At 36.6% G+C, this 18,975-nt stretch overlaps 1 protein-coding gene across 12 annotated transcripts in view; it reads left to right on the top strand.

Moving 5' to 3' along the window:
- The window catches only part of tcf4 (transcription factor 4), a 208,523-nt gene that overhangs the window by 174,061 nt on the left and 15,487 nt on the right, over nucleotides 1–18,975 (top strand). For all 12 annotated transcript variants that reach the window (XM_006626580.3, XM_015362240.2, XM_015362269.2 and 9 more), the window contains 2 exons: nucleotides 2,116–2,195; nucleotides 2,897–3,100. In XM_006626580.3, the coding sequence (XP_006626643.2) occupies nucleotides 2,116–2,195; nucleotides 2,897–3,100 (284 nt within the window). The remainder of the gene's footprint in view (nucleotides 1–2,115; nucleotides 2,196–2,896; nucleotides 3,101–18,975) is intronic.

The following is an 18,975-nucleotide window of genomic DNA, read 5'->3' as shown; positions in this document are numbered from 1 at the left end:
AATGGTTGGAATTATGTGTAATAGTGTCTAATCCTGAAGGAGATTATTTGGTTTGAATTCCAGAGTCCAATCGCTCACCAAAGCAATCATAAAAATACAGTGCAAATGTACTGTAGTCCATCACAATACATCCAAATACATAATGCAAAATCACATTCAGTAAAACTCCTAAACAGTATATTTACTGGTTAAAAGGATTAATGCAAATTGGGTTAAAATTGTATAGAGTCTTGTTTACCCATCTTCATATACTGTTGGTGCCTTGCATCCAGAAGGTAAAAATGCATATAAATCTCTAACCGATAGTAAAGGTAAAGATGATTTCTATACGTATCTTATTGTAGCCTTTTTTGTCTGATCTTATACATATATCCTGTGTTAGCATTTCATGATTGCTACCAAGAACTCCGGATCGAGTGCCATTCACAATAGCAGATTACAGTCTATTTACAATAAAAGACGCTATATATTTAATATAATAATGTCTGAGTTTGCACTCGTGGCTCTGGGCTTCAGGATTAACAGTTTAAGCTCAGAGGTATTAAACGCTGGTGAAAAGTCAACAATAATCAAGTAAAAGAATATGACTGTTATGAATGTCTATAAACATATACAGTAAAATGGTTAATGTAACATCCTACATGCATCTCCTGCCATATAAAAATCTGTAGCAGATACAGTAAGTTCCCTTCCTCTTTACCAACCACTGTGTTCAAAACATGTCATAGAAATAGATGTGAAAGCCGCAGGATGATAATCATTTTCTGCTGGTCAATTGTGCTGTTTAGCTACAATAATTTTTCCTCAATAATAGTATCTTACAAATGTGTAGCAATAGACATTTGAATTAATTTATTTTTTGAAATATTACACAGTTGCCGTCCACACTCTTTCAGCACAATTCCAGGTATTGGTCCTACTTGCCTTATGTATATTAATTTTAGTAAACTACTGTAACACATCAGACATTAATATTCTCAACTGCTCACACTGTGGAATTGAATGACACACTCTAGTACTTCTGGGAAGTCAACATTGTCAAACGAGCATTAAAGGAATTAAAATTGTTTACAGAATACAGGTTATGAGATACACTTATTCCCTTCTTTTTTTTTTCCAAATTAAAGTCTTCGCTCCATTACAGGCTTTACATCAGTTGTTTTTCTCTTTAAAGTAACAGATGGAATTTTCTTATTTGTTTTGTTTCTGGTACAATTGTATCAGTACAAAAATCGAAGTAGTCTGTAATGACTTCACTTGCTCAGTTTCTCCAAATCCCCAGATGTTTGCTCGGTGATGTCCCCGACTGTACAGTCAAAATATAGCCTTAGCTGTTCCAGATATTCCTCTGTCCAAGTTTTGACTAATTTCACAGTAGGGTTTCTTGGTCTTAAATTATATCAATAAGCTGGTAACAGATGAATTGAGTTATGATCCGATGTTCCATATGGAGGTTTACAAATGACTGTTTAATTTTTATAGCAAGATTGAATAAACATTTATAACATTTCCAATAATTCCATACTTTTTGTGGGACAATCCACATACTGATAATAATCTATCAAAATTTTCTTATGATAATTTTTTTTTAAAGTTTAATATACAAAGTGTTCACTTTTGCCCAAATGGCTATAAATTGTATTACTCATTTGTTTGTCATCTGGGAGAAAATGTCCATACTCTCTTGAAAAGTCTTACAGCTTTATGGAAATACCAAGTTGTTGACTTTTGACTTTTTCTGACTTTTTTCACATTTTCTCTTCATCCTTGTCCAGTCTTATTGGTAATCCCAAAAATCTCTTTTACTTCGTCTTGCATCAGCAATCACCTCTTTTAACCAAAACAAAGTCCACAGATTTCCTCAGTTTCTTCTTCTCATACCTTTCTGTTTCTGTGGTAAATGCATACTTGCTGGTAGTAAGCGTCGGTACTGGAGATCCGATCTTTCAAGCTCAGACTTGATACCTGAGACTTCTCTGCAAACCCCTCTTGCATCTCTTTTTAGCCATGGATTTTTCCCACTAGTATTTCAAACGTATCCTAATATAAATCACAACTGTTTGTGGATTCACTCTTTTTTCATCTTGCCCTTCTCTATACTTCGGTCTTTCTTAGCGGCAGGCACAGCTGTGTGGTCCAGGAATGGAGGACAAGGGCCATCGTCGCCAAACTATGAAGCTCCACTGCACTCTTTGGTAAGCATGAACTCATTCTGTGAGTCCTCCCTTGTTCAGGGAAAAAATGTCACAACTCCAAGTTGCCTTTTACAGCTTAGCTATCAACTCACCAAATGAAAGATTTTTTATGTTTTCCCATCAACTTGGCTAGATTTTTAAATTTTGTTGTATAGTCTTTATGCTGGTCCATTTAACTTTTTTTGTGTTAATTTTATATAGTTAATTCCAAATGTCACCCACAGCCATGTCTGCAGTGTCATTTCAGCTAGCAGTCTGCAAAACCTTGTTGTTTTATTCAACTGAAAATATCAACTTAAACTAGCCACCTACATGTACTGGTATTTCATATGGAACAACATGGAAATATGAACAATAGGAATCTCGGGTATAAAGATAATTGGCCATTTTTATTACTTTGAATTATCTAATGATTCAAATTTATATTTCTAGCAAACTTTTCTTGCAAGGAGTGAGGATTCTGGACAAACAGACCAAATAGTTCCAGTTTTGCACCTACACAGAATAAATTGTGTGGTATTTGTTTCTGAACAGGTAAAATAGCTCTTAGGTGTTTGAATGCGCAAGCTCTGATAAATGCAGTGGATGAAAAACATCTTGTGGCTCTGGGTTTTGAAATGCTGTGTCATGGGTCTGTTGGAGAAGACTGGGGGTCCTGTTTTGCTGGTGAATGAGCATGACCAGTGTGGTTTCTGTTTCAGCAAAGCCGCATTGAAGACCGTTTGGAGAGGCTGGACGATGCGATTCACGTGCTACGCAGTCATGCCGTAGGGCCTTCCACAGGCATGCCCAGTGGGCACAACGAAATGCACAGCTTAATAGGACCATCACACAACGGTGCAATGGGAGGTCTCGGCTCTGGATATGGCACAGGGCTTCTCTCAGCCAACAGACATTCAATAATGGTAAGACGCTCAGTGTGAGAAAGTCCTTGTTGTTGGAGAATGCAATAGTGACGGGGCTGCACATTCTCAGATACACAGATGTTGATTTGTTCAAGCCAAGGAAAATTAAATTAAAACTACATCATGACAAAGTGTCAGTCTTGTAACCTGTTGAATTTATTGTACCTAATCACAGCCTTCAGCAGGAGTTACCTAACATCAGTGTATTGTAAATATCACCCACTAGTGGGTTTTCTTATTTTATCACACTTCACTGTGCACTAATATATAACCGTGTTATACAATATATAGGACTTTAAGAGTTGCAGAAAATGTTTCCTGTAATCCTTCTGCTATAAAGAAAATATATTAACTGTTTTTATTTAATGTATTGGATGATTGTAGGTAAGGAACATCTGATCATAAGAAAGATAAATATATGTAATTTCATTATTTTAAATCAAACCACAAGACAGCATCAAATGTAACGCCTTAAGGCAAAGTAGAGAAATCTGAAAATTATATCTGTAATATATATAATTTCTGTATGAAATCAGGATTTGTGTCTTGCCTAAGTATCAAAATAATACGTTTTAAAGCTGTTCTGCTTGGGTTTAACCTGTGGGATGAATGTTTAGGATAAAGGGCACATGAATGCAGATATACAAGTAGTGGACAAAAAATGTGGAAACACTTGGGTAAATAAGGGGCTCCAAGTACAGGAGATGGACAAAATAATGGACACACCTAACAAAAAAGTCTCATAGTAAATCCCAATTATATAGTATTATATTTGTGTTTGATATTAATGTTTAATATTAATAATTAATTATTAATCAATGATGTTATTTAATTTAGCTGTAAAGAATATCTTGAAATCAACACTTTAGTATGTGAGTTTCTAAACAGATCTAACAGATTTTGAAAGAGGTCAGATAGTTGGTACATGAATTGCAGGTGCATTAGTTACAGAAATAGCAAAATTATTTAATGTGTCAAAGGGAGACTGTACTGAAAATCATCATGGCATACACCAAACATGAAAAAATCATCAGAAAAGAGGTTGCAAGTCGAAGCCTACCACCAGGGACAGTTGTACACTCAACAGAATACTGTAGTTGCTGAAAACCACAAAACAACGGCCTCACAGTACAGGCCTACAGTACACTTCCATGACCCAATATCAACAAGAACTGTACATCATGGGCTTCACAAAGCTGATATTTATGATAGGTCTGTTATCTGGAAACACGCCAATGAGCAGCAACACATAACCTGGTGTAAAGAGGTACAAAACCTGGACTTCTGAGCAGTGGAAAAAAGTCATATGGTCTGATGAGTCGTCTTTTACTCATTTTTCTACAACTGGATGCAGAAAGCCAAAACAATTCTTCAACCCACACTGCCTGTTCCCACCTCATAGGAATGACTAGGTCCAATTATGACTGTATTGTAGAATTATGGCCTAGGAATACAAAGCCATTTTAGGAAACCAGGTGCACCCTATGGTGCAAACATTGTTTCCTCAAGATGCTACCATTTTCCAAGACGATAATGCACCCATACACATGGCTTAATGGATTCAAGCGTGATTTAATGAACACAAGGATGAAGTCACAGACCTTCCATGGCCTTCCACATCACCAGATCTAAACAGCATTGAACCTTTGTGGGACATTTTGGAATGTAGAGTGTGGAGTAGATTTTCACCTTCAACTAATGTTAGCGTGGTTGCAAGAGGAAACTACAAGAGGGGTGATTGTTGAGGGTTGATTGTTTCTAGGGCCTTCAGTGACCAAGACAGCACAACTTGCTGATGTTTCATTAGCAGCAGTATCTAGGGTGAAGTCTGTGTGGACCTTGGAGGGGATCACATCAGCAAAGGATCAGGATCAGGGCAGAAGAATCATAATATCTGTGCATTAAATTGAAGTGGAAAGCAAAACAGGCAAACAACTGTAAATTAGTTGACTGCAAATTTCAACCTTGGGCACAAGCAGATAGTTTGATCACAAACAGTCCACTGAGAACTCCAATGAGTGGGATACTGCGGATCGCAATGTGCAAACTGCTCACTACACCTGACAGGGCACTCTTGCAAATTCAGTGTTGGTAAGAGCACAGGCAATGGACTACTGAGCAGTGGTTCTCTAAAGTTGTGAGTATATATTCCTGGGATGATTTGGTGCAATCCTTCCGTTAGAAGGTAAGGTTAATTCACATCACTATTTAATAGTACTGAGTGATCAACTTCACCCCATATTGCAGGATAACTGGTCTCCCATCCACAGAGAATGTGTTGGATGAGTGTGATAGTGATGTTATCCATATGTCACAGCCTTCTCAGTCACCAGATCTGAACCCAATCGAGAATATTTATGGGATAATTGGAATGACACCAGAGACAGCTTGCTTCCACTTCCATCAGGTTAATGGACTTTCTTGTGAACGAGTGATGCTTCATCCCTCCTAGAAGACTTTATATTGATATTTCCAATGTTTTGTCCACTACCTGTATGTTTTGGAGAACTGTTATAGCTCAACAGTGTGAAGTAGTGGTAAGGGCTCCTAACTGGAAGGTTGTCCTGGTTGGGAGCAAGGTACTTCAATTAGACTGCCGTATAAGTAAAAAAGGATAAATGTGTCATTCACCTACAGTACCTTGTTCAAAACATGATGTAGATCAAGGCATTAGCAACACGTTAATTTGAGGTTGTCTGCAATATAAACTTTCATGTACAGTACTAAAAGAACTTTTGAATATCCTAAGGTTTTTACATTCCAGTCCAAAGGTTTTTATACAGGAGCTGCACAATCAGTTTTTGTTCTTTTAAATCACTGGGTATGTATTCATCTTTATAGTATAAGAACATGAGAACAGTTACAAATGAAACGAGGTATCCCATCGGGCCAGTTTAGTAGTTAATTGATCTGAGGACCTTATCCAGCCTTTTCATGAAGGAAGCCGAAGTATCGGCTTGAATCATATGGCTGGGTAGCTTGTTCTATACTCAAGACAACCTTTTAGGTAAAATAAAAATGCCACTTATTCTCAAAGTGCTCTGAGTTCACTTTGTTGATGCCTTTGAGAATTTTGAATATCCTTAATATCCTCATTTCGAGTTTTTTTAAGTATATTTTGATGCACACTTTTCTGTATGTATGAATTTTTTGTTCTCTTTACAATTATTGATTAAAATTGTACTTTTTTAGCATTAGTTAGTGCCAGTATTGCTCAGGGAGTCCAGTGCCCATGGTGGATGGTATCATCCTTCATTTGTGCATCATTTTCAAATTCCAGGGGGAAAGACAACAAATATCTCTATGAATTAGAGGTATTTATTGTTCCTGTATTTACAACATGAACATATCCTGTAAATGAGGATCAAAAAGAGCACTCATTTCACCACACTTGAACAGCACTCATGCATTTGAGGACAAAAATATGTGGACAAAATACACAAAAAATATTTAATGACAGGTGAAACTCAAGTGTCGAAAAAAGGGTCAATCGGAATAAAAATTCAGGTCCAACAAAGAAATCAAAGTATTCTAAGCCACTGTTGTATTTTGCTGTTCGTTGCAGCCTTGCAGGAGCAGATGGACAAGGGAAAGTGAATTTTCTTGCCTATTTATTTTGGCCGTGCATTTTTATATGGAGGAGTGGGCTAGTGGGGGATAATATGCATGTCTGAAAAGCAAACAATCTCAAAAGTATTTCTTAAGCTATTTCCATTACCTTAATGCGTCCATGCGCCCTGTTGTATTCTCTACACATTTTTAAAATGATTGCATTCTAATGTATTCAAGTGTTGTTGTTTTTTTTTTTTTAAATAAGGAAAGCCGAATTGAGCAGGGGAAGATGCACATGTATTTTCTGAAAAACTTGGCCTCACATGCCAGCTCTCTGCAGATAGGAATTTTAATAGATTGCATGTGTTGATGCACAGTTTGTTCAACTGGAAAGATATCATAACAGTCTAGCCTCTCTAACATAATGTATTATCCCAAGACTTGCCATTTCCATTTTAAATAAGGATCTGATTATGGTAGTCTTGTCTAATGGTTTGTATAGTGAACACTACTGAAATGCTTTGGTTTACTGAAAAAAACAGAAGAAACCTCTCAAACATGAGAAGAGTAGTTTTATTACAGTAGGCATTCATAAACATTTTGAACATTTTAAAATAACCCAAGTGCCTTCGTTGGTGTGTATTTTTCTTAGAAGTTTTATTTTTCAGTGAGGAAAACTTTTAAATGCTAATGACTTTGAACTTTCAGGTAGGCTGCCCTTTTGCACTAAACTACCCAGAAACACCTGTTGCTAGCTTCATGTCTTTCAAAGTTTTATTTTTTTCATTAGGTATAATGAAAATGCAATGTTGAACCTTACTGAACCAAGTCTCAAAATAAAAAATCAGATGTTAAATCTTTAGCCATCATCATCCTGTAATACTAACACATTGTTACACAGTGAGTTTTTGACAAATTTATGTGTATGATGCTTAGCATTACGCACAAAGAAAGTTCAGCTCCGTAAATACTTGTTCACACAACACATTTCAAAATAGATGTCAAACATTTGTCAGCAACATGGTGAGATCTTATGTTTTCAGACACACGGAAAACGTTATCTAAAGACTTGCTCTAAATCTAGAGATTTAAGTGAGAACATTTTATGTAATTGGCCTGTTTCAAATTATAGTTGTGCACCACAAACTCGAGATGCTATCAGTTTGTAAGTGTCAGTCCAGTTGACTGATGCATGATTTTCTTTATTATTGACTAATGTTCTGGGTCGTGATGAAGCATTTTAGATTTTGAAGCTATTCGAGGGACGTCAGTGGTTCTTTGTTTGTAGGATTTATTATACTTTGATTCTTAGCATACTGTATATTCAGAATAGACTCCCAGGAACCTATGACTTGTGACCGAAGTAAAACTCTTCCTTCTTCTTTGTTTGAACCGCATGCAGTATATACTCTATAATGAGCTGGACTGTTTTTGTTTTGGCCGTTCTTGAACTTTCTGTCTTGTCATTTGGGCGCTCATTCTCATGCAGTTCCATAAGTCCTTTGGCCACACTGGTTTTTGTTTTGTGGAGGTTGGGGCCTGGGAGGAGGGGGGGTCGGTGATCTGTTTTGGGGAGTACCTGGCCGCTTCAGAAACCCATCAGAAAGCAGACCAAGGAGTAAATAAAGGAAATAACATTTGTATTCAGTCAGTCTCAGCTCTAGCCTTTGACCACTTGATATATTCCACACTTTTAAGAGGGGGGGGGTACTTCAAAACATCAAGGAGGATGCTGGTAATCTTTTCCATATTTAAGATTTTTTTTTTCGCTTGAAACAAGCCATAAAGTTCCAGCCAGCCAGCTGTGGGGAATGAAGTGGCAGGGGGAGGCGGTGAGAGGAAACACATGGAGCAGAGCGAGGTGACGCGAGCTTGAGGCCGCTCCCCCTCCCCACTTCCTTCATGGGGGGTGGGCGGGGGGGTGGGCTGCCTCGTTTCGCTTTTCTAATGACAGAACAGAAGAGAGGCTACAATGGAGAGGAGGCTATGCGGCTCTCCACTACCTCCACTACCTTATCTCTTTGTCACAGTGACCTGAAGGGGCATCGGATGCTACCAAGATCAAACAGGCAGTGAAAGTCTAAAGCTTGCCCGTATTTGACTCACAAAAAAGCCTATGGGCTCCAGTCCCCATAGAAAGCACTGTAGGACTAACCACCTAAGTGCTCTGAATATAGAACCTGTTCAGACTAACTTGTTCCCTCTTTATCAGTCTTTTTAAATATTCTGCTTTTTAAATATTTGCTTAAACTTACTTTTTAAACATTCTGTCATTTTTGAGACATCTGGAATACTGTTATTTTATGCATAAGGAAATTTATAATTCCATGGAAGGCATTTTGAGTAACGTTTATAAAAAGAACATCAGTCTTATTCTCTTAACTAGCCTTTCTTTATGAGGATGTACTTTCTATAGAAGTATTTATGAAGAACATAATAACTTTACATGATAACTCAAGGACATAAAAAGTAGCACAACAACAGGCACAGTACAATAGTAGCTGGCTACGTCGGTATTGCTATGCAGTTGGCTGATCTTGTAACCTGCATTTTTGTGTTTAGGGTGTCTACAAGCACTTAAATGAGATTTTACATAACCTCCAGCACGAATCCCTAATTTCCTTGGTTACTTTTATTTAAAGTTCTCTTGCTGTAATTCATTATCTTCTTTAATGATGCTCAACCTTTTTCATTCATTAGTTACTGATTTATTTTTTTTAGTCTGCTCGCTTATTTCCACATGTGTGCACAAGTCTAACTTGGAGAGGACTGGTAGTTGCATGTATTTCAGAGCTAATGAGGTGTTTTTTTTTAAAATAAATTACCTTGAGGACTGTTGCACAATATAAATATGAGCGCTTCTGGGGGCAGCTGTTACGTCCAGTAATTACAACAGGGATAGAACGGTTTATTACCAGAAGTGGTACGATGTCAGTGGGTTCGAGGGTTCTGGTTTATGCTAAAATGTCAATGTACACAATTCACTTTTGCAATATGGGGTGATTAATCTTTATTTATTTTTCTACATACCCCATTGAACGCAAGAGGAAAAACATTCCAGTTAAGCTTGTCTGCTGTTTCTTTGATTTCTCTGTAAAGCTAATGCTGCATTTGCACAAAATGTTTTTCTTTAGTTGTAACATATGCAGTAAACTGTATTGCATCCGTCGTCATGCATGCTCAACGCTAGCAGATGAGTGATTCATTATTTTGCTTTAAAAGAAAATGTATGACTTACATTAATATACAGTTTAAAAATTACTTTGCATGTAATATACATTTGACTTGTTAATATCAAGCTGCACTTTTCTTTCTAATCTTTTGTGAGATTCTTGCAGATTTTTTGCTTACAAATCATGGCAGTTTCTAGAACATTGTGGGTGCATGCTGATTATCCTGTATAGTAAAAAATTGGTATTGATGTTAAGCTCTATGTGGGGAAATGGCCAAGCAGAGAGAAAGACTGAAAAGGCAAATAAAGCATACATGTTAAGCTTCCTGGAGATATACACGGCCTTATGGTGATGTTTATGACAGGTTGTGATATTCTTGTAATGTCTGTCTTCTTGATTAGTGCACTGACCAAGGTATATACAGAAATTCCTTACCAGACTGCATTCTTTTAATATTCAACACCAACATTGCTGTTGAGCCCCAAAGGCTCTCTGTGATTACTCTACCTAATTCAGCCATCTGTTGTTCTCATTACTGATTGAAACCCCCCAAAAACCTTCCACTTTGGACAACCATACGATACTGAGTCACTGGTTTTTCCATTCTCTGGATAAGCAAACAGCAATGTTAGTGAAGTCATTTGGTTATGTCATCCTTAGAAAACGTGCAATTAACATATACATATCTAAAGGAATGACTGCCACAGTTATTATTTTTTAAAGAAGCTTTATTTGAAATGTTTAGTTTGTTTTCCTTGTCAAGACCGTTTTGGATCTGTCCACCATTACTCTCCATTTTCATCTCATGCAAATTAATCTGACTGGCTCGGTTGTCTGAAATTTATACCCGAAACCTTCAGGTCCAGAAACCTAAGCAGTACTCTTGTGCTGGAAAATGGTTGGAAAACCTTGAGGTCCAGTTAACTCTGTAGCGAGACCAAGTCCACACACTGCTGGAAAAAAATATAATTTCAGTTCAACAAAACATTGGCTGGGTGGGTATTTAGGGTCATGTTTCTTTATTTAATATGTTTTAGTATTTTTTTTTTTGTATGGTGGCATACTTTATGTGATGCACATGTAGATTTTCCAAAGATATCAAAAATTAGTTTTAAATCAGGTCAAGGAATGAATTTTTTCAAATATTTTCCCTTTTTTATTGAAAAGAGGACAAATTAAAAAGAATGTTGTATACACACATATTGAGGGCACATGAGAGAGGTCGCCAATATGCTCTATATATGTAATGTAATTTATATAACATATTTTTAAATTTTGAAAAAAAAGATGATACAATTGTCCCCCTTTCAATATGTAGTATACGGCAATATGTAGTACCTAAAACAGTGCCCAGTAAAGCATGCTGGCCTTTTCCTTTATTTTCAGTTATCATCATAAAAAATGGTGACTATATGTTTTTTTGCATTATACTGGCTCATGCCTTTACTGACTGTGCACATCCATTATTTTATTTTACAATTTTTCCATATTAAACAATGATATGGTCAAATAGAGAGAAGTGTTTAGAGATCCTTTTGATCTGCCATCATCCCTTCCTTTTTAACTACCACTTATATATATACTGTACTAGACATCAAAAGAAATAAAACACTTATAACTGCAACCTGAAACAAATTTATACAGTTATTCTTAAAGAAATAGCTAAATCTTTAGCAGGTACACAGGCATTTACTGACATGATACAGCAAACTTTTATTAAGATGTATAATATTTGACATCAACTGAGATGCAGGCTAGTAGCGTGTGTAGCCTCCAATGCAAAGTAGTTCACACTGTATATCTTTTACTCATGTTTTATACCAGGAATTCAATTCTGTTCCATTACTCTTATTAATACCTGGACAGGCATGGGCCTGTTCACTGGTCTGTGAACCCTAGGTGCCATGTGTGGTCACAGCTCACCAGTCAAAATATTTAGCGGAGCTCAATTATGGCGAGTCGGACATTCACAGAAACTCATTATAACACGAGCAGAATGAGCAAGGGCATGAAGTGAGGATATGAATGATGTATCACTAGGGTGTCACATTTTGTGACATCAAGGAGTCACATTGCCGCAAAGTGAAGTTCAGAATGGACCAGATATTCTAGCCTAGACCATCACCCTTGGATCTACCCAGAGATTGGTCTGTTCTATACAACATTTATCTTTTGCACATATGCACCACACTTGCTTATATCCAAAGCAGTGGTCTACACAAACCTTGTATGCAGTGCTTCGAGGACCACTGAGGTGTTGCTGCAACATACTTCACTGATGTATGAAGGCCTTCATCTTTTGATAAGTAGAAGGTACAGTGTTTGTTCTACTCTGCATTTTTGTTTTGGGATTTTGACCATGCCTGGCATTTAACAGGTTAAATCACCAGTTCCCAGTGAACTAAAGAGGCGATTTAGTGCTTATGCAAGAAAGTCGCCAGATTGCATCACAGTCAGTCATGAATGATCAATTAAACCATATGACACCAAAAACATTTAATGAATTTCCATATGGTGTATACTTTGCTTTTTCTAAAAAAGTACATGAATAAAGAGTAGTGGATTTTATTTTGTTTTTGTAAATACTTTAAAGCTTTAATTAAAATAACAAAGCTTATTTTTTAATTCTTTCTTACTTGCACTGCCCCATGCAAGGCTTGCGCTGCCCTGTATTAAAAGGGCTAGACAAGAACTATGTGCAAGTAACAAAGTTGTTTTTCTGAAGAAGCTAAGGCTGTGTATCCTGTGAAGCAGTTTGGGAATCATATTGCAGCTCTTCGGCAGGAAACTTGTGTAGTAAAAGCAATAACCAAGTTTTGTCCACACCTAATCATTAGAGGACACGTTGTGAAAGAGGAGCTTGTGTACGTCCTTCTCAAGTGTACGAGTGCGGCTCTTTTTTTTTGTCAAGGGGATGTTGCTAGGTGAAAGAGTGCTAGGATGTACTGGTGGGAAGTGGTCACCTGGTTGAAATCTCCTGGGCAACGCATGCCACACCACCCCCGCCCCCAGATGAAATCTAGATGAGGAACAGCTGGATTTTGTTTGGAAAGCTGCTTTGTTACATGCCTGAAGTCTGGAGATGAGAGACTGAGGTCATTGCGAAAGCAGGTGCTCCAATGGTAAGCTGAAGGAGGGAGCTCTGAGGGTAATAGGGGGGAAGTGTGGCTGATGTTTCGGTGCTGCAGTGGGAAAGCAGCTTGCAACTGCTTTCTTTTTTCAGCCCTGTTTAGAAAACGCCGCTTGTCTTACAGCCCGTTATGTTTGTGGTGTATAATTTAGTGCTATGTGCAAGCCTGGGATTTTTAACTTCTTAAAGCTCCTTTCCTAATGCGCATCATTTCCAATATAATGATTTAACAACACCCCACACATATCCACACACCCCCACCCTGTCTCACCAATCCTGTCCTTTGAGAACCACGCTTCCTGAAACAAATATCCATCTGAGATTCATTATCCCTGGCCGCTGCCTTGTTAGGTGACGGTATCATGGGCTAATCTTTACACAGTTATTACTGCCCAGTTGGACTAAGTGTTCTTTTAAGCAGGTTATATTGACGAGCAGCCTATTAGAAAGGGAGATTGGGGCATTACAGCTTAAAAAGATCCGGTAATACCTTTTAAAATTCTGTCTTCTTTTTTTGATAAGTAGTCTCTAAGCTCTAGTACATGTTTTATAGACTAGATAGTGGTAAAAAACCATTAGATCCTTGGCTTTTAAAAATGGAAGTGAACTTTCCTGTTTTAGCAAAAGAAAATTCTCGTCTCCGTTTTTAAGAGCAACCGTTGAGTTTGCTTGGAAGCTCTAATGGTGATGACTGCAGGATGTAGCACATCAGTTGGGTTACATAATTGCAGATTATTGCAAGTTTTGAAAGCTTTTAAGCTTTAAATTATATCAAATACGTTTACTAGATTGACAAAACAACCATCATTTTTTGTGTAACAACTTTTACTGTTTGTTAAGTTTTATTTAGCAGTGTTTCTGTTTCTGTTTAAGACATTTCTCAGTTGTTGCCAGCAAATAGTTTTTTCTCCTCCTTGCTTCCTCGGAGACGTTGTGAGCTGTTTTTCTTCATAAAGCAGTGCTGGAGAGAACAATGACTCTGTTCAACATTTAAATATTCCCTTTTTAAATTAACCCTTTCTGTCTATAGAGACTTACACACAGTAGTCATGTGTCAAAACGTTTTGTTTTTGCTTTTCATGTAACAAAATTCATCTGTATAAAACAGGCTTTCCAGAATGGGCTTTGCAGGTGTAGACATGAAACAAAAGTGTTACACCAAAAGAAAAACAGTATACTACATTGAAAACAACTGTTCCAGGCATTGGTCCACTTTAGTTAATGGGCTAAATTTTTTACCCTTTTTCCAGTTAAGAAGAAATTGCATTCATCTCCTCAAAGACACCTCTCAACAAACATTTGCTTTCCCACAAACACATCTGCTTCTAGTCTTTGCCTGACTTTAAAGTTGTCTCCTAAAGGCCAGGGTGAGTGTTAACACAAACAATCTGTGTTAATGGGATGAGTATTGCTTTACAGGATCTGAGTCTGTAAGCAGGGCCTGTCTCTTAACACCTCAGTCTAATTCCCAGTCCCCAGTTACTCCACATTTAATTTAATATTGTACAAAAATTGTCACATGAAATGCTAGAATTCACATAACATTTGATTTTGAAATGTTGATGGAAAATATGGGTACAATATAAATGTTAAAATGACCTCTTATTTTTTTTACTATTTGCATAGTACTTTTACTTCATTACTTTGAATCCAAATACTTTACAGATTAGTGTAAATGAAATTAAATATACTATTAATAATTATTGAGTACAGTACATGTTTTACATGAAGCACGTGGGAGATTGTGCTAACTTTTTCCCACAAAGGTATCAGGAACATAATGAATTAATACTGTAAAAATGCACTAAGGTACACAAATCTAAAAAAAAAAACTTTTAGAAATTTTAAACCTGCAATGTATGGCTTTCAGCTCAGTTTCCAATGGTTTGAAATGTCAGAAGCCATATTAAAACGGTTTTTGACATAGCTTCCATACTCCACCTAGTGGGAGATATGTATATTGTGTGTATGTTGGTAACAGCAGGATCTGTGTTCTACAAATGGGTACAGATCCCCCTGAAGCTGATAAGTCTGCAAGATAAATTGTATTCATTGCCATACATGGCTACAGCAAAGTATTTGAATATACCTTTTAAATGCTCTCATCTGCATGATCCTATACAAAGTTTTCAAAACTCAATAAATGCTAACTTATAATTTTCATAAAGCCTGAAGTGACAATATTTGACGTCTGCCTTAAACTATTCTCATATATATCTCATAAGAATCTTTTATACAAGCAATGTATAAATTCTTAGAAATTCTAGTTTTAAAATAGAGCACATTTTTAGTCCTCCAATGGATAATGAAACATAAACTTCAAAAGTGCACTTGAAACTTGGATCTTATTCAATTAAAAAAAAAGTTTGAACCATTTTTGTTTTACTTCAAGGAACGCAAGTGATTACCAATGGATTTGAGAATTTCTAAAAATCTCCTCATTTTAAGTTCAACCATTTTTCCTTCTCTCTTCTGTATTGCTGGGTACCTGTTGCTATCAGATATTATTTGTACCAGGAAAAGATTTAACTACATTAGGAGCCTGTGCAAAGAAACTGTGCTTTTACCTATACCAGTACCACACCAGTGTACCAACCTAGTTACATCCTCCCATTCTTTTTTTAAAGATCCAATAAAGAGTTTTAAGAGGTTCTCTCTTAATTGAATTAACATCTAAAGAAGCTACATCTGCACTTTCAGTGTGTTCAGAATTATTAGCAGCTGTTATCCAGTGGGAAACGCATTCCTGGTCTGTTTTCTTCTGAGCATGGTCGGGGAACAATGATTCCAGGACTTGGCAAAGATCAGAGAAAATGGTTTTAGCCAAATTAAACTTCCTTTTTCAAGCTGTCCCGTACCACAACTAGGAAATTGAGTTCAATACCTGTGCCGTGCTCTGATCCCTCTTCAAGTGTACCCTTTCTTTGGGTCTGGACACCTCTGTTAAATACAGTAGGGTCTAAGTTCATGTTATTATTAAAATTGGAGGGGAAGTCTACGGGTTCCAAGCATGCTGAATAACATAAACTGTTCATTTAAAGTATATTTCATTTTTGAAACCTTTCAGGCCACGTTTCAGTTGTTGGTAAACGGTCCAAACTATAAATGTCTCATGTTATCATATTTCATTTTGATGGATTTCTTTTTTGCTTGTTTGTTCTGTGAATTTGAAAAACACTTTTCCTTTTAAAGTGAAGCAACATCCAGAATTCTGTTCAAGGAACCACTGATGGTATATTCAAGCTTTAAAATATGACCCTTTTGTTGTGCAACTGTATACAAGTAAAAACCAGTATCTTTGGAATGATTACAGTAATAAGCATTATAACGGGTCTGGTAAATTCTAAAAAAGTTGTTTTTTTTCCCACAAATCATGTAACTCAGAAAGTAAATAATAAATACAGTCATCTTATATCTGACTGTCATCTGACTACATCTGATTGTGTTCCTTTGCTTACAGAGTCACATGCTCAACACGTTCATGGTTTCTCATTAATTTAAAATTACCTATTTCCTAAAATAAGTTTACACCGGCTCAATTCACTTTCTTTCAGGCCATACTGTACTTCACAGGCATGTAGTCTAGTCAGAAATTGATACGGCACACGAATGCTTATGGAATCTGCTAATCAAATTATTATAACACAGAAAGTAATTTAATATATTAAGACAATTGCACTTAAAATGTTCTGTGTGTCTTGTTACATTTTTGCTTCAGAACTACTCTTTACTATTATTTTTCTGTTACTTTAAATCCCCCGACACATGTTTCTAATTGTGAAATTGCCTGTTACTTTAATTCACACTCTGAATTGCTTCGCCGGTGCCACGTCACTGTTTTACTTCATAAGTTTTTTTTTCCCTTTTTTCTGTTTAACTGTGATTAATCTGTTGATGGGGGTGATACATATGGGAACAATTGCCAGCTTTAAGTGCAAAAGGTATGACTAGATGAGCCCCACTTTGTAATGCGTGCATTTAGGAAGAGAGCATTTGTGGAAAGTGACTTTGATTGCAGTCTTATTTGCAGGTCTGTGTAAACTTAGTAAAGCCCTTCCATCATTTGTGTCACATTTTATGTTCTTTAATCTTAATGCAGCATGTTGTTTCGTGTATGGAAAAACGGCCCTGCTTATTACCAAAGGCTGAATGTTCAGTAGAGCTCTTTTGCCTGTCAAAACGTTTTTACCCCACAGGCAGGTCTCAATACAAAACCAAGCAACATCTAGCTTTATTCTTAAAATGTCTGTTGGGTTGTCCTTATTATTTGGGTCACTTTCTTAAGTGTGCTTAAGCAGGCTGTAGAGAGCAATCCAAGATATGAGTGAACAAACCCTGCAGGTAATCACAGAGTAGCCTGAGTTTCTGTATAGCTTTTGCCACAGCATATCACTGCCGTTATCCTTTAATTCATAATGTCCCAAATAAATACAAAATATTACTTTCTTGGAAAATGCAGGTGAGTTACATTAACTCCAAACACTTTTATAGCGCAGAGTGGGGAAGGAATACATTGAGAGATTTTCAGAATAAAAAGCCATCATTTTCATTCTGCAGAGAATGTTTGCTATCTTTAATTTATGCATATATTTTGACGGTGAGTCCATCTGAATCTGGGAATGAGGAATACAAAAATCTCCAGATATGTTTTTAACAAATACTAAATAAAGAGCAGATCATCTAAAAGAGGCAGTCCACATCACACTCGCATTCAATTCTGCCTCTTTGACTTCTGGAATATGCCATTTGTCGTCATGGTTATTAATTTTTAACCAGCTTTGTAATTTCATGCTGTGAAACATACATTTAACTTGTTTTTGTGCCAGAATTTGGGGAGACTCTGAATCCAAATGCAGGCTGCGCTGTGTCATGTTAGATTTTAATTGAACTCACTTCTGGCACATAGGATATTGTAACTTAAATTCTTTTGTTGTTCTTTGTGTATTTTCTTCTTCTTTTTTTTTTTTTTTTGCTCGAAACCTTGACATAATAGTGCTGCTTGCTGAAAGCCGTGGCACTGTGGGCCTGTGCTTTGTCATCAGCATTCACATCAGGGCTGTTTGCAAATGTGTTCTGTGGCATGTAAACATTGTAATCCATATTCTGCTTTGCTAACCTGCAATTAGTTTGCTGGGCCTCTGCGCTGGTACCTTGTGCTCTTTGGGGATTAGCCAACAGATATCAGTGGGAAGGGTGTCTTTGGCCATGACTTTTCATCGCTTAAGAATGGAGCCAGTGTTACAAGTACTGGGAATAAAAACTATTGTATTGAGGATGGGGGGTGATGGTGGGAGGGCTCATGGTATTTGCAGTAAAGCGTAAACTGAAAAAAAAATACTTTTAAAACTCAAGAAATCGTGTCTATTAAAAAGACACGATTTCTTTCATAGATCAAATGCACATTTCTAAACACACAACATTTGTTAAGGCGTAAATATTGTAAGGCTCTTTATTTTTTTCCATTGTAAAGTCTTTAGCAGGCTCCCAGTTCACTAATTTTGTACAGTATTTATTTTATACAGTTGTAGTGATAATTCTACAGATCCCTTTCTGTGGTATTTATAAAATTCCTTCATGTCAAATCAAAGAAGACATCTTTCTTTAATTCATTAAAAATGAATCGCTAATCTTACCATATTAAAACAGACAAAAATCAGGGGATTTGCATTTAAAAAATCTGGTTTCTGGTTAATCTTAAATTACAGTCTCAATCATCAGTTCCACTTTGTCCATCAGGATACACGTTTCTCTTTTGATTGGTTTGTTTGCTTAATCAAGGATGACATTTTCAACTGATGGGAAAAGGAAAAGTTTTTTAAATATCATCTTTTTTTTATTTTGATCTTTTTGAAAATGGGTCGGTTTTCCATTATTTGATTTGATTTTTTTCAACAGAAGCTCTGCGATTACACAAGACTTGCTGATCCGATGTTTTGTGAAATTTACAATAAAATTTACGGCATACACATCACAAAAATGTGATGTTTAGGAGAATATGGTAGGAGTCGTCGTACACATGG

This window comes from Lepisosteus oculatus, chromosome 3 (assembly GCF_040954835.1).
Source record: "Lepisosteus oculatus isolate fLepOcu1 chromosome 3, fLepOcu1.hap2, whole genome shotgun sequence".
NCBI lineage: Eukaryota > Metazoa > Chordata > Actinopteri > Semionotiformes > Lepisosteidae > Lepisosteus > Lepisosteus oculatus.
The sequence above is the reverse complement of the archived record's forward strand: the minus strand, read 5'-3'. Positions and strand labels throughout refer to the sequence as shown.